The sequence below is a fragment of the Phocoena sinus genome, chromosome 7 (assembly GCF_008692025.1).
Source record: "Phocoena sinus isolate mPhoSin1 chromosome 7, mPhoSin1.pri, whole genome shotgun sequence".
In the NCBI taxonomy this organism is placed as follows: Eukaryota; Metazoa; Chordata; class Mammalia; order Artiodactyla; family Phocoenidae; genus Phocoena; species Phocoena sinus.
Genome location: NC_045769.1, coordinates 28,642,759 through 28,666,273, shown reverse-complemented (window position 1 = coordinate 28,666,273; position 23,515 = coordinate 28,642,759). Strand labels below are relative to the sequence as shown.

General features: G+C 38.0%; 1 protein-coding gene across 5 annotated transcripts in view; it reads right to left on the bottom strand.

Moving 5' to 3' along the window:
- The window catches only part of PLEKHM3 (pleckstrin homology domain containing M3), a 190,089-nt gene that overhangs the window by 12,916 nt on the left and 153,658 nt on the right, over window positions 1–23,515 (bottom strand). The window contains exon 8 of one of the 5 annotated variants that reach the window (XM_032636956.1): window positions 21,656–23,455. The exons of the other annotated variants lie outside the window; for them this stretch is intronic. Within the exon in view, the coding sequence (XP_032492847.1) occupies window positions 23,395–23,455 (61 nt within the window). The 3' untranslated portion in view covers window positions 21,656–23,394. Of the gene's footprint in view, window positions 1–21,655; window positions 23,456–23,515 lie in introns of those variants that run through there. 5 annotated transcript variants of the gene reach the window in all.

Below are 23,515 nucleotides of genomic sequence, written 5' to 3'. Positions count from 1 at the left end.
AATGAATTAAATATGATTTAAACAGATGATAGAACCTAACAGATTCATCCATTTGCGGGAAATAGAGCTAAAATAAAAGAATTGTTGACACATAATTTCAGTAAGAAACTGATTATGGTTGGTGCTGATGGGTGGGAAGGGTCCAAGATTCACAGCCGCTGCCTGGAGCACCACCTCCAGTCAAGCCTTGTGCCCCTATAGTTTGCCCCAGGAGAAGCAGCTGGGAAAGGGAGGAAGAGGCAAAGGGTCTGGTAACGGATTACAGAACTCTCCTGGCTCCTTGCAGAGCGAGGGAGGAACTGCATTTGGGTCTATCACATTTAGGGTTGTTCACTGTGATTTTTTTTTCTTTTTTTGGCTGGGGGTAGGGAGGTGGGGATTGAAAAGGTATTCATAACGTTTGACTGGAATTATATGAGACTAGAAAAGATCCAGCTCCTTTGGCTAAATGTCTGGCAGATTGAGGCATGTACGTGCTAATTTGTAAATCTATTCTAGTAGTTCTGCTTTGTAAAATGCACATACAGTAAAATCAAATTAGATATTTAAATTAGGCAATATCTATATGGCCCTTTGCCCCTATTTTTATATAAATTATCCTTATAATAGCTCTCCTATTTGTTTTCCCTTCTTTAAATAAGTCAGTCAGTCAGTAAATAGATAAAAATGAAATGAAATACTAAAATAACTGGTGGCTTATCTGGTCCCAGAACTAGTAAATGGTGATCAACTTGGGACTTGATTCCAGTCTTCTGACTTAAATCTGGCCCTCTGTCCCCAGTTACTAGCCACATGGTCCTTTAAGTTATTCAGTATATCCCCATATACCTGCTAAGACTCAAATCTGGGAAGAACAATTGGTATGCCCTGCAATGATCTTTTTATTTACATTTTAATCCCTGCAGTTAATTAAGGAAGGTTTTTTCTCCCCCCTGATTGCAGCCCACAAAGCATTTGGCTTTCACAGGTCTTGCACTTTCAGTTTGTAAACCAAGCTCAGCTAATACGTTTGACAAGTGCTTTACTTAAAATCTTGGCTTTGAAATAGAATGTAAACAAGGGTTAATTAATTCATTTGTCAATTTTGCTATCCTGCTGGGGACAATACCTCACCATTATCTTTAGTGCAAATGCTTAATAAATGCTTCTTGCTAATTTGCAGGTGGTGACAGGACTTCTCAGTAATACTCTATGTATGTAAAATCATAATAGATTTGACCTGAATGAAATAGTTTTTTGGGGATAGGGTAAAACTGGAATTTCTGACACTTCTAAGGTTTTTTTTAAATGGTTCACCTGGCAGATAATATCATTCTCAACAGACAAATGTCCATCACTTCTTGGGATTACTTCAGGATTTAAAATTTTTCTATAATATCTGGAAAAAAGTTAGAATCTATTGTAATTGTACCCATTAAAGAACCATAAATAAGAGCAATGGCTTTCTGTAAAAATCTCTAAAGTAGTTCAAAACACCTAAGAGTCCAAGAGATGTTCAGAAATGTCTTGCTACGTCTAAGACAAAGGCAGTAAATATAAGAATTTATTAGGCTAATGCAGATTTAAAAAAATTATCTTGGCTTATATATGGACTTATGTTAATTTACCAGCCTACCTTTATAATGTAAAACTGAAAAATTTAACTGTCAAGGTTTTGAAGTAAACCTCTTTAAAAGAAATAATAATTTATAACGATGGTATCTAAGACTCTTGAATGGGATTTACTTGTATTTAACATATTACATTTCAGTTCCTCAAAGCACTAAGACACTTAATGGAACACAAAAGAAACTGTCAAGCACGGGTACATTAGAAAAATGCAGAAAAGTTCAGAAGGTAAATCTAATTTTATAAACAGCATGATTAGTTGCTTAGGAATAAGTTAGTGATGTAAATTTAAAAGGAGAAAGGCATTCAAAGTGTTTTGGCATTAATTTACACTGTTCCCCTATTTGTCTCTTCTCACCAATACATTCTCTACAAGACAGTATTACATCATTTTCTAATACTCAGTGTGTTCTGGGCCAATGGTTCTAAAAGTATGGTCCGTGAACTAGCCAAACCAGCATCACCAGAGAATTTGTTAGAAATGCAAATTATTGGGTTCCATGCCAGACTTACTGAATCATAAACTACAGAGTGGGGCTTGTCAATCTATGTTTTAACAAGCCCTCCAGGGAATTCTGATGAATAAGAAAACTTTGAAAACCAATGCTCTAGGCCAGTCATTTCCAAAGACAGCTGGGCGGTCTAATATACTAGACAGGGCTGTTCTAAACACTTAGAACAAAAACACGGACTTTGCAAAGTGAAATAGGAAGTGATATTAATTACTGTTTTTACATAGGGCTTTATATTTATATCTATTAATATTTTCCCATAGCTGGTATATAAGAATCTCATTTTATTTTGCTTTTCTTAATTACAATATGGAGTTGTTCCTGTATTTATTGGCCATTTGCATGTTTTTTCTGTATATTGGTTTGTGACCTTTGCCCATTTTCTAATGACTTTTATAGATTTTTTTATATTTACTTGGTCACATGTGGAAAATATCTCTCCAAGTTTCCTGTTTACATTTGCCTTTATCTGTAAAATTTTAGGCATTTAACATTTTAAAGATGTATTTGAAAGCATTTTGCTTTCATGACTTCTGGGTTTGTGTCAAGCTTACAGAGACCTTCCCCACTTTAAGATGACAAAAATATTCTCCCATCTTTTCTTCTAGTACTTTATGGGTTTTGTTTTGTTTCTTTTTTTTTTACATTAAAATATTTGATCCAGTTGGAATTTATCTTGATGTAAGATGTATGGTAAAATCCAGCATTATTTTTCTTTCTCCAAATGGCTATTTGATTCCCAGTTCCTTTTATGGAATGATCCATTTTTGTTTCACTAATTTGCTGTGCTACTTTTATCGTGTGCTAAATTCCCATATTACCTGGGTTTATTTCCATACTTTCTGAAATCCTATTCCACTGATCTATTTTCCTATGCCAACACTATACTGTTTTATAATACATTTGTATATCTGGTAAAAATAGTCTCCCTTCAAGTAAACAACTTTAGAGTTTATAACCCTAAAGAGTTATAACATTCTATGTTGAATATATTAGCAAAGTTTACTGCTGCCCATCTTTATGTTAAATTAAAGAATTTGAAATGTAAATAATCAACCAATTAATTAAATTTATATTATAGGTTTATTTCTTAAGTTTATTTAAAAAGAGATGCACCTAGGGCTTCCCTGGTGGCGCAGTGGTTTAGAGTCCGCCTGCTGATGCAGGGGACACAGGTTCGTGCCCCGGTCTGGGAAGATCCCACATGCCGCGGAGCGGCTGGGCCCGTGAGACATGGCTGCTGAGCCTGCGCTCCACAACGGGAGAGGCCACAACAGTGAGAGGCCCGCGTAGCACAAAAAAAAAAAAAAAAAGAGATGCACCAGTATAAGCATCTCAGGTGGTCAAGGACCAATCCTGACTTTAGACATCTGACTTTTTGAACATCTCAGGTTTTTTTTTTTCATCTTTATATAGTGTCAAAGGTATTGTTTGACTTTTGGTGGGTTAAACTAACAGACTGTTTACATGTTTATAAAATTAGGAAACATTGTTTAATTTTTCAATAATGTGTAAATTTTTAGTAATTAAAATTATCCTAATGTGCTTGAACCAAGCATGTATTGGAAAAATAATGCAGTAATGCTTAAAACCTGGTACTATCAACATATAGTAACACTGAATGAGGGAAAAAGGCAAGAACAACAATGCCTGTTTTAACAGCCCCTTTGATTCAGTGAGAACATTATTCGGAACTTTTGCTTCCACTCTGCATATTAGTAAAAGCTGGATGGAACTGATAATCACAGTAATAAAAAGTTATGAATAGTTATGCTATGTACACAAGCAATAAATAGACACGTAAGACACCTAAAAGTCACTAAAAATTTTCTTTCAACACTGCACTGTGTATATTCATAAGACAGGACTAGGGTGGAGAAGGCTAGGTGGTAGTATATCAGCAAAGGAAACTCTCAAAGGGAGCAACGTGCTCACTCACTGGGGGAAGCCAGTGGTCACTCACTGATTAGCAATGTGCTTGCTAACTAATAAATAAGCCTTTTCTCTTTCATTGCCCCTGGGAGGTGGCTTGGGCAAGCCATCTAGAACCCTCAGTGAGAAAAACTGAGGTGAGAAACTTTTGTGGGGTTAGGCCCGGAGGAGGGTTAAGGACTGCTCTTAGGTACTTTCTAAGTATTAAGGTTCCCCTGATCAGGTCTCTCTCTTTTACAGTGGACCTTACGTACCTCCCAGGAAAGCTGAAAGCAGAGGAAGGGGAAAGTCACCTTTCGTGCTTTGCTGCTTTGACATTCACATCACTTGTCCCTAAAGCCCTGAACTGGTGCCTATTTCTGATACTGCAGGAGAGCCATGCCCCCCCTCAGTTTACCTCAGGTCTCACTCTCCCACCCTAATTCCATCCTTCCTCCCCTTCCCTGCCCCCCACCTCGTCTTCCCTACTGCCAAGGAAAATTGCTTGTTTCTTCACCCTCAATTCTGAAACTTTTCTTTCCAATCATTAATGTAAGCTGCTTTCCCATCTAAGTCTTTTAATTTAAATTTCCTGTCTCCTCACCATCTCTTTCTAGAAAACAAGTTTAACTCCCCTCGTAAAGAAGAGCTTTAAGATACTTCAACCTCCCTGCTCTCAAGGCCGAACTAGATCTTTTAGTTTAAGTTGTATCAGTCCAAGTTAGTGGCTTCTAAAGTTTCCAATGCAGTCTTTTTTTTTTTTTTTTTTTTTTTAATTTTAATTTTTTTTTTTTTTTTTTAGAAGATGTTGGGGGTAGGAGTTTTTTTTTTTTTTTTTTTTTTTTTTTTTGCAGTACGCGGGCCTCTCACTGTTGTGGCCTCTCCCGTTGCGGAGCACAGGCTCCGGATGTGCAGGCTCAGCGGCCATGGCTCACGGGCCCAGCCGCTCCGCGGCATGTGGGATCTTCCAGGGCCAGGGCACAAACCCGTGTCCCCTGCATTGGCAGGCAGACTCTCAACCACTGCGCCACCAGGGAAGCCCAGGAGTTTATTAATTAATTAATTTATTTTTGCTGTGTTGGGTCTTCGTTTCTGTGCGAGGGCTTTCTCTAGTTGTGGCAAGTGGGGGCCACTCTTCATCGCGGTGCGCGGGCCTCTCACTAGCGCGGCCTCTCTTGATGTGGAGCACAGGCTCCAGATACGCAGGCTCAGCAGTTGTGGCTCACGGGCGTAGTTGCTCCGCGGCATGTGGGATCTTCCCAAACCAGGGCTCGAACCGGTGTCCCCTGCATTAGCAGGCAGATTCTCAACCACTGCGCCACCAGGGAAGCCCTCCAATGCAGTCTTTAAACCAGCCACTGATTCATTATTTGCAAGCAAGTCTATGTTATTGGTTTTATAAAAGGCAATTCCCACATTTCTGTTTTTCACATGAATTACCTCTTTTAATGCTCCCTTGCCCTGTTCTCTCACCCAAAGGTTACAAACTTCTTTCCATTAATTTAATTTTGGTGAGAACACCCATCGCCACTGCCAACCATCACCAGAAGTAAGTGAAACTAGTTGAGGGTATGTAGTCGTCTTTTACCCTCCTAGGATGCTCTGTGCATCCCTCAAATTTTAGGCTAGTGCTCTGGCAACAGAGTGAGGCAGAAAGGGTACCGCACTGGGGTGTGCCAGCCTGAATCTCCAGCTAGCTATGGGTGTGGTGTGGTGGGGGACACTGGCTTCCATGGGGGGTTGGAGGGGGTGGGGAAAGGGTGTGTGTTGTAGGACGTGGGGGTGATGGGCAAACGACTGCTAAGCTTCCCACGTTCTATGCTCTGTTATACTTCATTCCAAATATAATAGCAACTCTTGTATAGAGTGTAAACAGCTATGAACGGTGCCTTTATCTCTATTTTAAGTACTCTGAAAGAATCAGGAACCAAACAGATGATTATTAATGGTAGCTATAGATGGCACAGGCAGGTATTTCCTGATGCGGCATTGAGCGGTTTAATATTCAGAAAACTGAAGGGGTTTAATAAAGATACGATAATGCACATTAGATGCTGAAATAAAAACAAAATGACGACTTAAACAGGTTACTATCTGTGCTCCTGTAATTAGTTGGATGAAAAAGTCTCAAAATATCATAAACATATACTGACGAATCCAAGATACTGTTGTACCTCTGTAATTCTAAAGCACAGAAACAGTTCATTTCAGAACATATTGCTCAGTCTGAAAAGTCAACATTTTTTGTATGGAAAGGTAAATACTCCTTCTCTTCCCTATTGTGTATTCAGGTTACTTATTTACAGTTCCATGGGGAAGGAAAAAGCTCACACTAAGAAATGACCTAAAAGATGTTTTGAAAATTAAGTTATCCGGGTAGCTTAGCAAAGCTCAAATTTTTGACAGTAAAGTCTCCATTGGGCCAATAAAACACATCTGTCCCTAATATATAATAGAATGTTAGCTATCACTCGATAAAGTCAGGTCTCTTGGTGATGTCTACATTTAAACAGACAATTTCCCTGAAATCAGTTTAAAAGCTATTTAAAAGAAAAGAAAATACGTTGATAAGTACAGATTTGAAAAACTGAAGTAAACCATCCATTCATGAAGTACTTATTGAGCATTCACTGTGTGCTGTTCTAGATGTAGAGGATGGAGCAGTGAGCAAAAGAGAAAAAGTCCATTTCCTCATGGATCTTACATTATTTCAGGATGGTGGACTGAATCAATTTGAAATTATATCTTAATCCCTTTGGGTGAAATGTATCCAAAAAATCAGTCAACTTCACTGAAAACGTTATGACAAACCATCAGACAGACTAATACAAAATGCTAAGCAATGGAGCTGAAATTTACAAGCTCTTACTTCTTTGGTCAATAAGAGCTTAAAACAGTGTCATATGCCTGATGTGTAGGTGGTGGGGCAGCTTGTTAAAGATCACACAGCAATTTAGTGGCAGAGTTAGGAATGACATCTAGACTTTCGTATTCCCACTCCAGTGATCTTTCTGTGGACTAGCCTGCCTTTACTTATGGATCTTGATAATTTTAGAGCCAATTAAATTTTTTTTTCCTGTAAAAGTACCCATCAGTGGAAGTGTATAGATTAAATACAACTACTTTCCTGGTTCTAATATGATGTGATAAAAAGACTGGATATAAAATTATGTATTTCATACAATCTCAATTTTATTAAAAAGCATATATGCATACGTATGTATGGAGAATTTTCTTTATACTTTTATGTACTTTATTTAATTTTATTTTTTATTTATTTTTTTTACTTTCATATATTTCTAACACCTTCTATAATGAACATCACTTTAGTTTATAATTGGAAAGTTAAAACAAGAGTTAAGTAAGTTCTCCCCCTCCAAACCACAAAAAATTAGGTTGTCTGAAACGCTTAGAGATAAAACGATTAACATAATATTAGCCAGACACCTAAGTAGAAACTTGGTAAGAAATGTGTCTGGGGGAGACAACAGCCATCTATTCAAGTGACCAAATGGCTTCAAAAACCAATGTCGGCCTCACCAGCTAGGACTGTGTTTATAAATGCACAGAATTTATCAAGCGGCTTAATGGCAAAAAGGGTCAGGTCAGCCCTGAGGATTTCACAAAAGTTTTGTCTGTGTTAGCAGACGTTCTGAAACATTTTGACATGTGAATATAGGAGTCGCCAGGCCAAGGTAAAATGTTATTTACCAAGTGACTCTTTGACCAAAGTTTAAAAGCCAAATAAACTAGCATTGTGCTCGAGTTTTTATCAAGGGGAACCTTCACTGACTCAATAAATACATTTAAGAGCAGGCAGTCATGTAGCCTAAGGAGAGCAGAATTCCATCTTGTAAGTCACCCCCTGCTTCTGCCACTCATGAAATCTGTGCACTCTCTGGGTTTCAGTTTTTCTACGCTAAACATGTCTAAATGGTCTCCACAGGCCTTTCCGACTTTGTTAGTTTTGATTCTAGAACAGAGGCAGGAGTCTTGTCCTGCACCATCAGAGTTAGAGAACCATGGAGAAAGTTCCTCGATATGCTCCTGTTCAACCCGGGGGGGAGAGAACACTAAGCAGATGGGAGCTACTGGTTCCTCAACAAACACACCTATGAAGAGGAGTCCAAATTCCCTCTGGCTGCTGGGAGGATCCCACACCTCATTACAATACTTGCTGAGTGGCTGCTTCCCAAGAAAAGCCACAGAAAGGAAATATCATTAAAAAAGCATATATGCATTGAGGGAAGCTGTTCCCTCCCTAAAGCCCAACCTCGCCAAGGCTGTTGTTCTCTATTGTGGAACAGGATGTAACAGGACTGCCAAGCACAGCCCACAAACCTAATTAGGTGCACCGACAGTGTTTGTTTTGGAACCATTTACCAACAGAGGAATGTGTCAGGATGATTAGTGAAAAAAGGGTATGTAATGTATGTGTATTCGAGTCCAGATGAGGGCATAATCCAGGTATTCAGTCTGTTTGTGCAAGGACTCACAGAAATGAAGCCTGAGCAAATAGGAAGCCACAAGGAAAGATCAGCTTCTGGGCAGTGCTTCTCTCTCCTTCTCTTCTGGAGCTTTCTTCTACTCCCCCAACTCCCACCAAAAAATTCCTGCCTAAACATGAAACTCTCTTTCAAAAAATGACAAACTATTGTATAACTGGCTGCCCAGAAAAATGGAAAAGCCTTTGTAAGGCTGCTGGCAAATCTGGGGTTTAATGATTTTCTAGGCACAGAAGTGGCAACCTTAGGCAAAGCCGTCTCCACGTTTACGTTCCATGAACAAATCAAAGGAAACTAGGGCAATGGAAAACACAGCTCTTAATGGACCGCTCACGTTGTGCATCTCAGCATCTTCTGTGTGAAGAAGTAATTCTATCCTTCATAATACGGCTGGGTTTTTTTTCTCTTTTTAAACAAATCTTTTTAAGGTTTGACTACAATTAGTTATTTGAAGCTTCATGTGTACGTGAAGCTTAAAGAAGGGCAGAGGTGCCAAGACAAAGAACAAAGTCCATGCCCCAACAAGTTCAGGTCCTCAGGGGCAGGGTGGTATGAATAGCAATGAGATGCAAAATGACAAAGGCCAATTCCAGAGGTCAAGGTGTTGAGAGGAGTCTCCATGCTCTTCAGTACAAGCTAGACATTTCTGGAGTTTGGCCAAGATGGATGAAAGCGATGGGGCTTGAACTGAGTTCTTTGGGAGACCTTTTTTTCTGTAAGCTAACCTGACAAAATAGATTTTAAAAGTGAAAAACAGGATAAGCCCTCTTAGAAACTCACTTGCTATGGACTTTTCTATGAGGCCAGTGTTCGTTCTCAATAGACAGATATAGGAAATGTCCTGTGAACGTGTGCAGACTGGATGTGGTGTCAGAGTATGTTAACTCAACTGGTAAGAGTTTGATGTTGATAAATTCAAGGTCCTGTGTGCAACTGTGATTTCTTGGAGAGGAGGAAGTAGTCGACTATTACATACAAAAGGAAAACTACCAAGTAATGCTCAGTCTGCTTCTCCAAACCCCCAGAGCTTTAAAAAAACATGTAACCCTTTTAGAAGAGTAACCACTGAGCTGCAGATGCCCTAACACAGGAAGAACATGTGCTCGGGGATGCCTTCCTAGGACAAGTGCTCGTTGACCTCCATAGGCCAACACTCATGCCAGAGAAATATTTGAAACGACAGGTCAGTTGCTTCAACCTTACATATAAATCTGTAGTGTTACTTCAGACTTTTACCATGCTCCTCTATCCTCACAAGTACTTTTTCCCCAGATTTATTGAGATATAATTAACATATAACATTGCATTAGTTTTAGGCATACAGCATGATGATTTGATATATGTACATGTTGCAAAATGATCACCACAGTAAGTTTAGCTAACATCCATCACCTCACGGTCACAAAAGTTTTTTTTTTTTCTTGTGATGAGAACTTTTAAGCTATAGTCTCTTAGCAACTTTCAAATATATGATACAGTATTATTATCTTTAGTCGCCACGCTACACATTATTCATCTTATAACTGGAAGTCTGTACCTTTTTGACCCCCTTCACGCATTTTCCCCCTTCCACACCCCCTGCCTCTGGCAACTGCTAATCTGTTCTCTGTATCTATGAGTTTGGTTCTTTTTAGATTCCCCATATAGGTGAAATCATATAATATCTGTTTTTCCTGTCTGATTTGTTTTATTTAGTGCAAGTATTTTAAGTTCTCTTAACCAGTTTTTTAAAAAAGCGTTGTCAGTGTTCTTAATGAATGCACATAATATATTTGGGAGAGTTAAACCAAATAGCAAATAGTTATGGAATGCCTACTATATGAAACACACCAAATTCAGTATTAATATATAATCATCTTCTTATAGCACTCCCACATCTAAATACAGCCCCGAATGGGAGCAGGGTCATAAAGTCTTGAAGTGCAGTGTTTTCCATACTGGAAAACCTGTGGGGATGGCTCGTATATGACCTGAAAAAATCAACAAGGCTGAATGGATCAGACACAAAGGATGGAAATGATTTATGATAGCTGGTATGTTTTGCAAGTCCCATGTTAAACGCATGCTGAGTGTTTTTAAGATGAAGTATTTATGTACTTGTGATCTGGAAACATTTCAAGATTCAGGACTGGCATCTTCACAGAAATGTGTGAAGCAGGATGGTCTCCTTAGCAGCATTATGTCCTTAATAACAAAAGAAGACCAGTGATATGTAGAGATGTTGGAAAGAAAGCTGGATAGGAGGTAATTGTAGGATTAAAAAAAACCCCAAAAAACGAAGTCCTGGGTCATTCTGTGGATTTATGTGATGTTTTTCCTTTTATATTGATTGTTTTCACTTAATTCTTAGGGCAGTATCAGTCTAATCTTCTGATTTGTAATTCTGAAAATTTAGAGCCCTGATTTCTGATTCTCAGTCAAGGAGGGCATGTTTTGTCATTCCTATTTCCTTAGAATGTGGAATTGGACACTTGTTTTAACAGAATGTTCCTCTCTCCTAGGGCTGAGCTTTCCTTTTAGTCCTCTAAAGGGTAAATGCTGGATTAGGCTTAAGTAAAGCAGTTTTGTGATTCTGGACCTTCCTATTGTATTTAAAATCTTGCAATTTGGATTTCAGTGTTTTCCTATTTAAAGGAGAGAGGTAGGTACTTAATCTGGAGTTTGCCTTAATAAACCTGATTAAGGTGGGTCCTTAGCTGCACAGGTACCCCTCGCGGACCTGGCCTGCCTGGGCTGCTCAGAGGTGGGAGCCCTGCTGTGGTCCCCTTTCCCACTCCCCCTCACAACAGCCCCTCGGCCACCTCACGAAAGAAAAGCAGAGCTTTCCCCTCCCCAATTTAACTCTGGCTCACTGCTCCAAGTATAAAAACTTCCAGGTTGGCAAATAAAGGGAAAATTGTAAATAACAATTTTGGGGGAGGCTTCTTTTATTTATTTATGGCTGCGTTGGGTCTTCGTTGCTGTGCAGGGGCTTTCTCTAGTTGCGGTGAGTGGGGGCTACTCTTCATTGTGGTGCACGGGCTTCTCATTGCAGTGGCTTCTCTTGTTGCGGAGCACGGGCTCTAAGCGCGCGGGCTTCAGTAGCTGTGGCTCGCGGGCTCTAGAGCGCAGGCTCAGTAGTTGTGGCGCACGGGCTTAGTTGCTCCACGGCATGTGGGATCTTCCTGGACCAGGGATCGAACCCGTGTCCCCTGCATTGGCAGGCGGAATCTTATCTAATGCGCCCCCAAGGAAGTCCGGGGGAGGCTTCTTTAATAGCAGAGGTACATACAATTTTCAAATTTCTTTCAGGGGGTATGCTGCAAAAACTGTTTGAAGACTACAGGTACAAAAAAACCCCAGCGATGTATAATGAAAAAAGCATAGGTTTTGGAGTCAGATATATTTGGGTTCAAGTTTTGGCTTTATCTTTTGGGCCAAGTTAATTGCCTCCTCTGAACCTAGGTTTCCTCATTATTAAAATAGAGGTAATAATACTCCCTCAGAGGACTGGCATAAGAATTAAATGATGAGATATGTAAACTGCTGGCACCAGTACTAGTAAATATTAGTGCCATTTTCCTACAATCCCAGAACATTCTCTATGTCTGCCAGAGATGGTGTTCTAAAAATTAATACTAGGGCTATGTTTCTAAATTATACATTCATGAAGTTTCCTCCTGCATAACAATTCATTTAATAAGGAAAAGAAAGTCTCAAGAGTTGACCAATGTTTGATATGTAGTCATAATCAAATAAGCATGTTAAAACCGAGTGTATTCTAATATTGAAGTGCATAAATCGGTGCTTTAGAGCTCAACATGGAGTTCTATCATATGTTTAGAAATTGTGGAACATCTTTCTACCCACAATATACGTCATTCCCCTTCTTGGAGCCCCAGGTCCACTCCCTCTACTGTGGCTCCTCCCACATGTTAACACAACTGCCTACTGGCTTGCCTGTCTCTTACTAGAGACTCTCAACTATTTGCGAGCAAGGAGCATGCCGGGTTCACTGTGTGTCTCTAGAACCCAGCCCAGTGCACAAACATAATATGTTCAATGAATCATTTATTGAAAGAAAGAATAGTTCTAATGCTTGTGGAATGTTCTTTACTGAATTGTAATTATGCTATTCACATGATATTTGGATCTGAAAGGACATTAAATATAGTTCGGAGGGTGCAGAGGTGCTGAATTTAGCAAGATGGTCAAGGATGTGGTAACAAATTCACTAAATACTAAATTTCTAGGATTTTCACATACAGAGTTTTAAAACGTATTTTATTATGGAAAATTTCAAACATATTCAGAAGTAGAGAGGATAGTATAATAAACCCCTGTGTACCGAGCACCTAGCTTCAACAATTATCTATCTCTTTCACCTATATTTATCGCCTTTCTCCCACCATCAGATTATTCTGAAGTAAATCCAATGCATCATTACTTCATCCATAAAGATTTCAATTATGCATAGATTTAAAAATTTATCCCACAATTCAAACTTACTTTTATTTACCCACATTTGTTTATTCAGTACATCTTTATAGATATGTTTTAAATCTGCAACTCTATTTCTGATTAAAGTTTTCCTTCAGTAAATCTTTTATTAGTGTTTCTTTTTGTTCTTTTCCATTGATGTGTAAAGCCACTCCCAGTGTTTAACTGGAAACTGAACACGATGGGAAAGCGCAACAGGCTCCTGGAAAGTATTATCCACCTGGAATTCCAGGAAGGCAGGTCAGAGCTCCTTCGGACTCAGACATTTGTGCAAGCTTTGAGAACTGCATCTGACCAAGGGAGAAACAGAGCATTCTAACTAGCTATGTATTCTTTCCTACTGGGTAAAGGCCCTATGAGCCCATAGATGTGCTAATGTGGTCGTTTTGCTTGTGAGAATCCAGCACCTCTGATCATGACCACAGACATCTTACAGGAGGGATCTTTTCCTTCTGAATGTGACTTAGAATCACATGGGGAGTCTTTGAAGATACAGATTCTGGGGATTTAAAGAAGCCAGGTCTCACAGGAGATTCCGATGTGCAGTGAGAGGGGAGTACCTCTGTCCCTGCAAGGGACAAGTCCTGGGACTGAGGGCTTTAAAAATGTGTGCATCCCAGCACCCTGATCTTCGCTTCTAATATTCTCTATGAAAAGGAACCAGGGCTCCTTGGAGAAACGGCTGCTTCTAGGATTAGGGCAGGAATTATATAAGATTAGCCTGGAGCAACTGACAGTGCCAGAAAGTAAGGAAATGCTCAAAACCAAAAACCCCATAATCACTGGGATATGCCAAAGGGACACAGAAGCCAACTGAAAGAGTTATTAAATGGCTAAAACCAGAACAGTTTGAGTAACAAAATAAAGTGGTATTGGATTATAACCCAAAGTATAAAATAAATATGCATGAGTCCATATTGACATGAGTAAATAATTGAAGAAATAAATAAATGGGGAAGAAACAAATCTCTTATGCAGAAGAATTCCAAATAATTTTGTACATACTGCACTCACAAAGGGATGGGGTATAACTCCCCACTGCTTAAGTGTAGGCTGAACGTACTGACTTCCTTCCAGAAGGAAAGTATGGAAAGGGGATGGAGTGGGTGGCAGAAAGAAGAGTAACTTTAAAGTGGAGACACTTGACACAAAGACTACAGTGATCAGTCACGTTCATAGTACATACCCATGATATGATATGATGAAAATGACACTGCTGCTGTGTTCTTCCTCCCAGACCCACAGAACCCAGTGTAATCATAAGAAAAACAACAAGTATATCCCAATAGAGGGATTCTACAAAATACCTGACCAGTACCCCTCGAAACTGTCAAAGTCATAAAAACAAAGCCTGAGAAACTGTCACCGCCAAGGAGCCTAGGGTGATGTGACAATTAAATGTAAGGTGATATTCTGGAACAGAAAAGGACACTAGGTAAAAACTAAGGAAACTGGAAAAAAAACTATGGACTTTGGCTAATAATAATGTATCAATATTGGTTCATGAATTGTAACAAATGTACCATACTAACATAACTGGGTGTGAGGTATAAAGGAACTCTCTGTACTATCTTTGTGATTTTTCTGTAAATCTAAAATCGTTCTAATAAAGTTTATGAAAAATTTTCAGCCTTGATCTTTGGGTCAAATGTTCAGCTAAATGAATTGTTTTATTTTAATAGATTTTATTTTTTAGGACAGTTTTAGATTTACAGAATACAGAGTTCCTGTATTAGTACCGCCTCTCCCTGAGTTTTCCGTATTATCAACATCTTGCATTAGTGTGGTATGTCAGTTACAATTAATGAACCAATATTGACATATTATTAACTGAAGTCTGCAGTTTAAATAAAGGTTCATTCTGTGTTGTACAGCTCTGTGAGTTTTGACAAATGTATGATGTCATGTGTACACTATCACAGAATCATATAGAATAATCTCACTGCCCAAAAAATTTCCTGTGCTTCACCTATTCGTCCCTCCCTACCCCCTCTCAAACCCCTGGTAATCAGTGATTTTCTTACCATCTGTATAGTTTTGCCTTTTTCAGAACGTCACAGATTTGGAATCATATAGTACGTAGCCTTTTCAGATTGGCTTCTTTCACTCAATTATAGGCATTTAATTTTCCTCCATGTCCGTTTGTGGCATAATAGCTCATTTCTTTTATCCCTGGATAACACTGCACTGTATGCCTATACCACAGTTCATTTATCCATCCACCTATTAAAGGACAACTTGGTTGTTTCCAGTTTTGGGTGATGAGGAATAAAGCTGCTATAAATACCCATGTGCAGGTTTTTATGTGAATGTAAAGTTATAAACTCATCTGTTACTTGAAGGTATATTGGGTTTTTAAAAAAAATTTTTACTTTATTCTATTTTTAACACAGCAGGTTCTTATTAGTTATCTACTTTATACATATTAGTGTATATATCTCAGCCCAATCTCCCAATTCATCCCAACACCCGCTTCCCGCCCTGGCCCCCTGCTTTCCCCCCTTAGTGTCCATACGTTTGTTCTCTACATCTGCGTCTATTTCTCCCTTGCAAACTGGTTCATCTGTACCATTTTTCTAGATTCCACATATATGTGTTAATACACGATATCTGTTTTTCACTTTCTGACTTACTTCACTCTGTATGACAGTCTCTAGGTCCATCCACGTCTCTACAAATGACCCAATTTCATTCCTTTTTATGGCTGAGTAATATTCCATTGTATATATGTACCACATCTTCTTTATCCATTCATCTGTCGATGGGGATTTAGGTTGCTTCCGTGACCTGGCTATTGTAAATACTGCTTCAATGAACATTGGCGGGCATGTGTCTTTTTGAATTATGTTTTTCTCTGGGTATATGCCCAGTAGTGGGATTGCTGGGTCATATGGTAATTCTATTTTTAGTTTTTTAAGGAACCTCCATACTGTTCTCCATAGTGGCTGTATCAATTTACATTCTCACTAACAGTGCAGGAGGGTTCCCTTTTCTTCACATCCTCTCCAGCATTTCTTATTTGTAGATTTTCTGATGATGCCCATTCTGACCAGTGTGAGGTGATACCTCACTAGAGTTTTGATTTGCATTTCTCTAATAATTAGTGAGGTTGAGCAGCTTTTTATATGCCTCTTGGCCACCTGTATGACTTCTTTGGAAAAATGTCAATTTAGGTCTTCTGCCCATTTTTGGATTGGGTTGTTTGTTTTCTTAATACTGAGCTGTATGAACTATTTATATATTTTGGAGATTAATCCTTTGTCTTTTGATTCGTTTGCAAATATTTTCTCCCATTCTGAGGGTTGTCTTTTCATCTTCTTTATGGTTTCCTTTGCTGTGCAAAAGCTTTTGAATTTCATTAGGCCCCATTTGTTTATTTTGGTTTTTATATCCATTATTCTAGGAGGTGGGTCAAAAAAGATCTTGCTGTCATTTATGTCAAAGAGTGTTCTTCCTCTGTTTTCCACTAAGAGTTTTATAGTGTCTGGTCTTACATTTAGGTCTTTAATCCATTTTGAGTTTATTTTTGTGTATGGTGTTAGGGAGTGTTCTAATTTCATTCTTTTACATGTAGCTGTCCAGTTTTCCCAGCACCACTTATTGAAGAGGTTGTCTTTTTCTCCATTGTATATCCTTGCCTCCTCTGTCATAGACTAGTTGACCATAGGTGCGTGGGTTTATCTCTGGGTTTTCTATCCTGTTCCATTGATCTATATTTCTGTTTTTGTGCCAGTACCATATTGTCTTGATTACTGTAGCTTTGTAGTATAGTCTGAAGTCAGGGAGTCTGATTCCCCCAGCTCTGTATTTTCCCCTCAAGATTGCTTTGGCTATTCGGAGTCTTTTGTGTCTCCATACAAATTAAAATTTTTTTTTTCTAGTTCTGTAAAGAATGCCATTGGTAATTTGATACGGATTGCACTGAACCTGTAGATTGATTTGGGTAGTATAGTCATTTTCACAATATTGATTCTTCCAATCCAAGAACATGGTATATCTCTCCATCTGTTTGTATCATCTTTAATTTCTTTCATCAGTGTCTTGTAGTTTTCTGAATACAGGTCTTTTACCTCCTTAGGTAGGTTTATTCCTAGGTATTTTATTCTTTTTGTTGCAATGGTGAATGGGATTGTTTCCTTAATTTCTCTTTCTGATCTTTTGTTCTTAGTGTATAGGAATGCAAGAGATTTCTGAGCATTAATTTTGTACCTTGCAGCTTTACCAAATTCATTGATTAGCTCTGGTAGTTTTCTGGTGGTATCTTTAGGATTACCTATGTATAGTATCACATCATCTGAAAACAGTGACAGTTTTACTTCTTCTTTTCCAATTTGTATTCCTTTTATTTCTTTTTCTTCTCTGATTGCCATGGCTAGGACTTCCAAAACTATGTTGAATAAGAGTGGCGAGGGTGGACATCCTTGTCTTGTTCCTGATCTTAGAGGAAATGCTTTCAGTTTTTCACCATTGAGAATGACGTTTGCTGTGGGTTTGTTGTATATGGCTTTTATTATGTTGAGGTAGGTTCCCTCTATGCCCACTTTCTGGAGAGTTTTTATCATAAATCGGTGTTGAATTTTGTCAGAAGCTTTTTCTGCATCTATTGAGATGATCATATGGTTTTTATTCTTCAATTTGTTAATATGGTGTATCACATTGATTGATTTGTATATATTAAAGAATCCTTGCATCCCTGGAATCAATTCCACTTGATCATGGTGTACGATCCTTTTAATGTGTTGTTGGATTCTGTTTGCTAGTATTTTGTTGAGAATTTTTGCATCTATATTCATCAGTGATATTGGTCTGTAATTTTCTTTTTTTGTAGTATCTTTGTCTGGTATTGGTATCAGGGTGATGGTGGCCTCATAGAATGAGTTTGGGAGTGTTCCTTGCTCTGCAATTTTTTGGAAGAGTTTGAGAAGGATGGGTGTTAGCTCTTCTCTAAATGTTTGATAGAATTCACCTGTGAAGCCATCTGGTCCTGGGCTTTTGTTTGTTGGAAGATTTTTAATCACGGTTTCAATTTCATTACTTGTGATTGGTCTGCTCATATTTTCTATTTCTTCCTGGTTCAGTCCTGGAAGGTTATACCTTTCTAAGAATTTGTCCAGTTCTTCCAGGTTGCCCATTTTATTGGCATAGAGTTGCTTGTACTAGTCTCTTATGATGCTTTATATTTCTGCAGTGTCCACAGTAACTTCTCCTTTTTCATTTCTAATTTTATTGATTTGAGTCCTCTCTTTTTATTGATGAGTCTGGCTAAAGGTTTATCAATTTTGTTTATTTTCTCAAAGAACCAGCCTTTAGTTTTATTGATCTTTGCTATTGTTTTCTTTGTTTCTATTTCATTTATTTCTGCTCTGATCTTTATGATTTCTTTCCTTCTACTAACTTTGGGTTTTGTTTGTTCTTCTTTCTCTAGTTCCTTTAGGTGTAAGGTTAGATTGTTTATTTGAGATTTTTCTGGTTTCTTGAAGAGAGCTTGAATTGCTATGAACTTCCCTATTAGAACTGCTTTTGCTGCATCCCATAGGTTTTGGATCGTTGTGTTTTTGTTGTCATTTGTCTCTAGGCATTTTTTGATTTCCTCTTTGAATTCTTCAGTGATCTCCTGTTTATTTAGTAACATATTGTTTAACCTCCATGTGTTTGTGTTTTTTATGTATTTTTCCCTGTAATTTATTTCTAATTTCATAGTGTTGTTGTCAGAAAAGATGCTTGATATGATTTCAGTTTTCTTAAATTTACGGAGGCTTGATCTGTGACCCAGGATGTGACCTATCCTGGAGAATGTTCCCTGTGCACTCGAGAAGAAAGTGTAATCTGCTGTTTTCGGATGGAATGTCCTATAAATATCAATTAAATCTATCTGGATTATTGTGTCATTTAAAGCTTGTGTTTCCTTATTTATTTTCATTTTGGATGATCTGTCCATTGGTGAAAGTGGGTGTTAAAGTTCCTTACTATTATTGTGTTACTGTTGATTTCCCCTTTTATGGCTGTCAGGACTTGCCTTATGTATTGAGGTGCTCCTATGTTGGGTGCGTATATGTTTATAATGGTTATATGTTCTTCTTGGATTGATCCCTTGATCATTATGTAGTGTCCTTCCTTGTCTCTTGTAACATTCTTTATTTTAAAGTCTATTTTAACTGATATGAGTATTGCTACTCCAGCTTTGTTTTCATTTCCATTTGCATGGAATATCTTTTTCAATCCCCTCACTTTCAGTCTGTATGTGATCCTAGGTCTGAAGTGAGTCTCTTGTAGATAGCATATATATGGGTCTTGTTTTTGTATCCATTCAGCAAGCCTCTGTCTTTTGCTTGGAGCATTTAATCCATTCACATTTAAGGTAATTGTCAATATGTATGTTCCTATTATCATTTTCTTAATTGTTTTGGGTTTGTTTTTGTAGGTCCTTGTCTTGTGTTTCCCACTTAGAGAAGTTCCTTTAGCATTTGTTGTAGAGCTGGTTTGGTGGTGCTGAATTCTCTTAGCTTTTGCTTGTCTGTAAAGCTTTTGATTTCTCTGTCAAATGTGAATGAGATGCTTGCTGGGTAGAGTAAACTTGGTCGTAGGTTCTTCCTTTTCATCACTTTAAATATATCGTGCCACTCCCTTCTGGCTTGTAGAGTTTCTGCTGAGAAATCAGCTGTTAACCTTATGGGAGTTCCCTTGTATGTTATTTCTCATTTTTCCCTTGTTGCTTTTAATAATTTTTCTTTGTCTTTAACTTCTGTCAATTTGATCACTATGTGTCTCAGCGTGTTTCTCCTTGGCTTTATCCTGCCTGTGACTCTCTGCACTTCCTAGGCTTGGGTGGCTATTTCCTTTCCCATGTTAGGGAAGTTTTTGACTATAATCTCTTCAAGTATTTTCTGGGGTTCTTTCTCTCTCTCTTTTCCTTCTGGGACCCATACAATGTGAATATTGGTTTATTTAATGTTGTCCCAGAGGTCTCTTAGGCTGTCTTCATTTCTTTTCATTCTTTTTTCTTTATTCTGTTCTGCAGCAGTGAATTCCACCATTCTGTCTTCCAGGTCACTTATCCGTTCTACTGCCTCAGTTATTCTGCTATTGATTCCTTCTAGTGTATTTTTTATTTCAGTTATTTTATTGTTTGTTTGTTCTTTAATTCTTCTAGGTCTTTGTTAAACATTTCTTGCATCTTCTCGATCTTTGCCTCCATTCTTTTTCTGAGGTCCTGGATCCTCTTCACTATCATTATTCTGAATTCCTTTTCTGGAAGGTTGCTTATCTTCACTTCATTTAGTTGTTTTTCTCAGGTTTTACCTTGTTCCTTCATCTGGTACATAGTCCTCTGCCTTTTCATTTTGTCTTTCTTTCTGTGAATGTGGTTTTCATTCCACAGGCTGCAGGATTGTAGTTCTTCTTGCTTCTGCTGTCTCTGAAGGTATACTGTTAATCTTCTAATATGTAGGTATTTTCCAGGTACCTTTCTGTTATGAAATACTAGTTTAATTTCATTATGGTCTGAGAACATACTTTGCATAATTTTTATTCTTTAAAATTTGTCCAGATGTGTTTTATGGCCCAGAATATGGTCTCTCTTGGTAAATATTCCATGTGAACTTGAGAAGAATGCAAATTCTGTTGTTGTTGGATGAACCACATGAATTGACATGGATGTCAATTAGATTCACTTGGTTGATAGTGCTTTTCAGTTTAACTATACGCTCACTGATTTTCTGCCTACTGGATCTATCAGTTACTGATAGAGTGGTGGTGAAGTCTGTAACTATAATAGTGTATATATATATATAAATAGAACAGTGGATTCATCTGTTTCTCCATGTAGTTATATCAGTTTTTGTCTGATGTATTTTGACTCTTTGTTCATACACACTAAGGATTGTTATGTCTTTTTGAAGAATCGACCCCATTATCATTAGGTAATGCCCCTCTTTATCACTGTGTAAAGGATGGTATTATTTCTTTAAATATTCAAGAAAATTCACCAGTGAAGCCATCCAACTGTTTCATGGGAAGATTTAAAGTAATTTAAGATTACTATTTCAATTTCTTGTAGGTCTATTCATATTTCTATTTCTTCTTGAGTCAGTCTTGGTAATTTGTCTTTCCAGAAATTTATCCATTTTATCTAAGTTGTCTAACTTGTTGGCATGAAGTTGTTTATACTATCTCTTTAAAATTTTTTAAATTGCTGTACGCTTTTTCATTCCTGATTTTGGGAATCCATGTCTTCCCTCTTAATTTCTTGGTCAGCTTACCTAAAGGGCTATCAAGTTTGTTGATATATTTTTAAAAAATATTTATTTATTTTTGGCTGAGTTGGGTCTTAGTTGCAGCACACGGGATCTTTTGTTGTGGTACATGGGAGCCAGAGTGCGTGGGCTCTGTAGTTGTGGCTCACAGGCTCCAGAGTGCGTGGGCTCTGCAGTTTCGGCATGTGGGCTCACTAGTTATGGCTCATGTGTTCAGTAGTTGTGGTGCACAGGCTTAGTTGCCCTGTGGCGTGTGGGATGTTAGTCCCCCGACCAGGGATCGAACCCGCATCCCCTGCATTGGAAGGCGGATTCTTAACCACTGGACCACCAGGGAAGTCCCTGTTGATCTTTTCAAAGAACTAATTTGTGGTTTCATCAATCTACTGCTTTTCTGTTTTTTACTTCATTGATATCTGCTCTAATCTTTATCCTTTCCTTCCTCCTGCTTGCTTTGGATTTATTTTGCTCTTCATTATCTCGTTTCTTAAAGTGGAATTTTAGATTATTAATTTGAGAACTTCTTTCTTCTTTTCTGATATAGGTGTTTATAGCTATAAATTTCACTCAGAGCACTACTTTAGCTGCATTCCATACATTTTGATATTTTGTATTTCATTTTCATTCATTTACAAATATTTTTAAAATTTCTCTTGTGGTGGATTTCTTCTTTGACCCATGAGTTTTTAGAGTGTATTATTTAATTTCCAAATATTTTGGGGTTTCCCAGATTTTATTTTTCTACTGGATATCTTAATTCCATGTGTCAGAGAACATATTTGGTATGGTTTCAATCTTTTTAAATTTACTGAGACTTCTTTTATGGCCCAGAATATATGGTTTATTCAGTTGGAAGCATTTTTTAAATTTAATTTTTATTAAATATTTTTATTGCAGTATAATTCACTCTTTTAAAGCATAAAATTCACTGCTTTTTATTGTATTCACAAGACTGTGTAACCATCACCATTATCTAATTCTAGAACATTTTCATCACTCCCAAAAGAAATCCATACCCATTAGTAGTTACTCCCTTTTTACCCTTTCACCAAGCTCTAGGCAACTACTAATCTACTTTCTGTCTCTATGGATTTGCCTATTTGGAACACTTCCTATAAATGGAACATATGTGGCCTTTTGTGTCTGGTTTCTTGCACTCAGCATAATGTTTTCAAGGTTCATCCACGTTGCAGCATATACTTCATTCCTTTTTAGGCTGAATAGTATTCCATGTGACATATGCATAGTATGCATGTGACATATTCAGGTGTACTTTTATAAGACAAGAGATTGTGTAGTATTCCACTGTGGAATATGTCACATTTTGTTTATCCAGTAATCAGCTGATAGGCATTTATATTGTTTCTAGTTTTTGGTTATTATCAATACTGTTGCTACGAGCATTTGTATACAAGTTTTTGTGTGGTATACATTTTTAAGAAGTATATAATCTTTAGATTATTAGCTAAATACCTGTACTCAGGAAACTGGAGGCTGGAGTGTGTGCATGTGTGTGTGTGTGGGTCTTGTGTTTATGTGTCTTGTCTTTCTGTGTGTGGGGCCTGGATGTTTACAAATAGCCTCTGCATTTAAGAAGAGGCCAGAAGGGCTGAGTCAACTCTTAATATCTTAGCTCTACTACACACACTTCAACCCTCCCTTGCTATGTGCCTCACCTTCTATTCTGAACCACAGAGTAAGTGAGCCCAGCAGGGTGGGAAATGAGCCGTGACATTCGTGCCCAAAGAAGCCAGTGCACATACATACAATGTATATTTCTGTTATGCTTTTGGGATGAAAGGAAATGTGATATGCATCATTTTATGACTCAGTAAAAGTGACAGGAAAAACCCCGCTCTTAGGCTGGGGAAAAAATCGTCCATCAATCAATGGAAGTGACGATACCCAAATATTACTTTGGTTAGAAAAATAATCCCACATGATTATCCCATGAAAATCCCACTTTTCTCTCCTTTGGGTCCTAAAACTTTCATCACTACACTGCAGTGCATTTATGCAGAAGAACTTGTGGTGAGCCAGAGGGCTGTTCATCAGTGTCCTCTGGTTTTCTTCCTAGTGGCCAATCCAGTTTTGGTCTTCCTCTGCGACTGTGATTTCCATTGCCTATCACTTGACCTGGGATGGTTGTGAGGATTCTTCCTTCCCCATCTTCATTCTAAAAATGAATCTGAACATTCTTTGTTACCTAATAATGCAGAGCTAGGCTATGCAACTTTGTTACCTCATT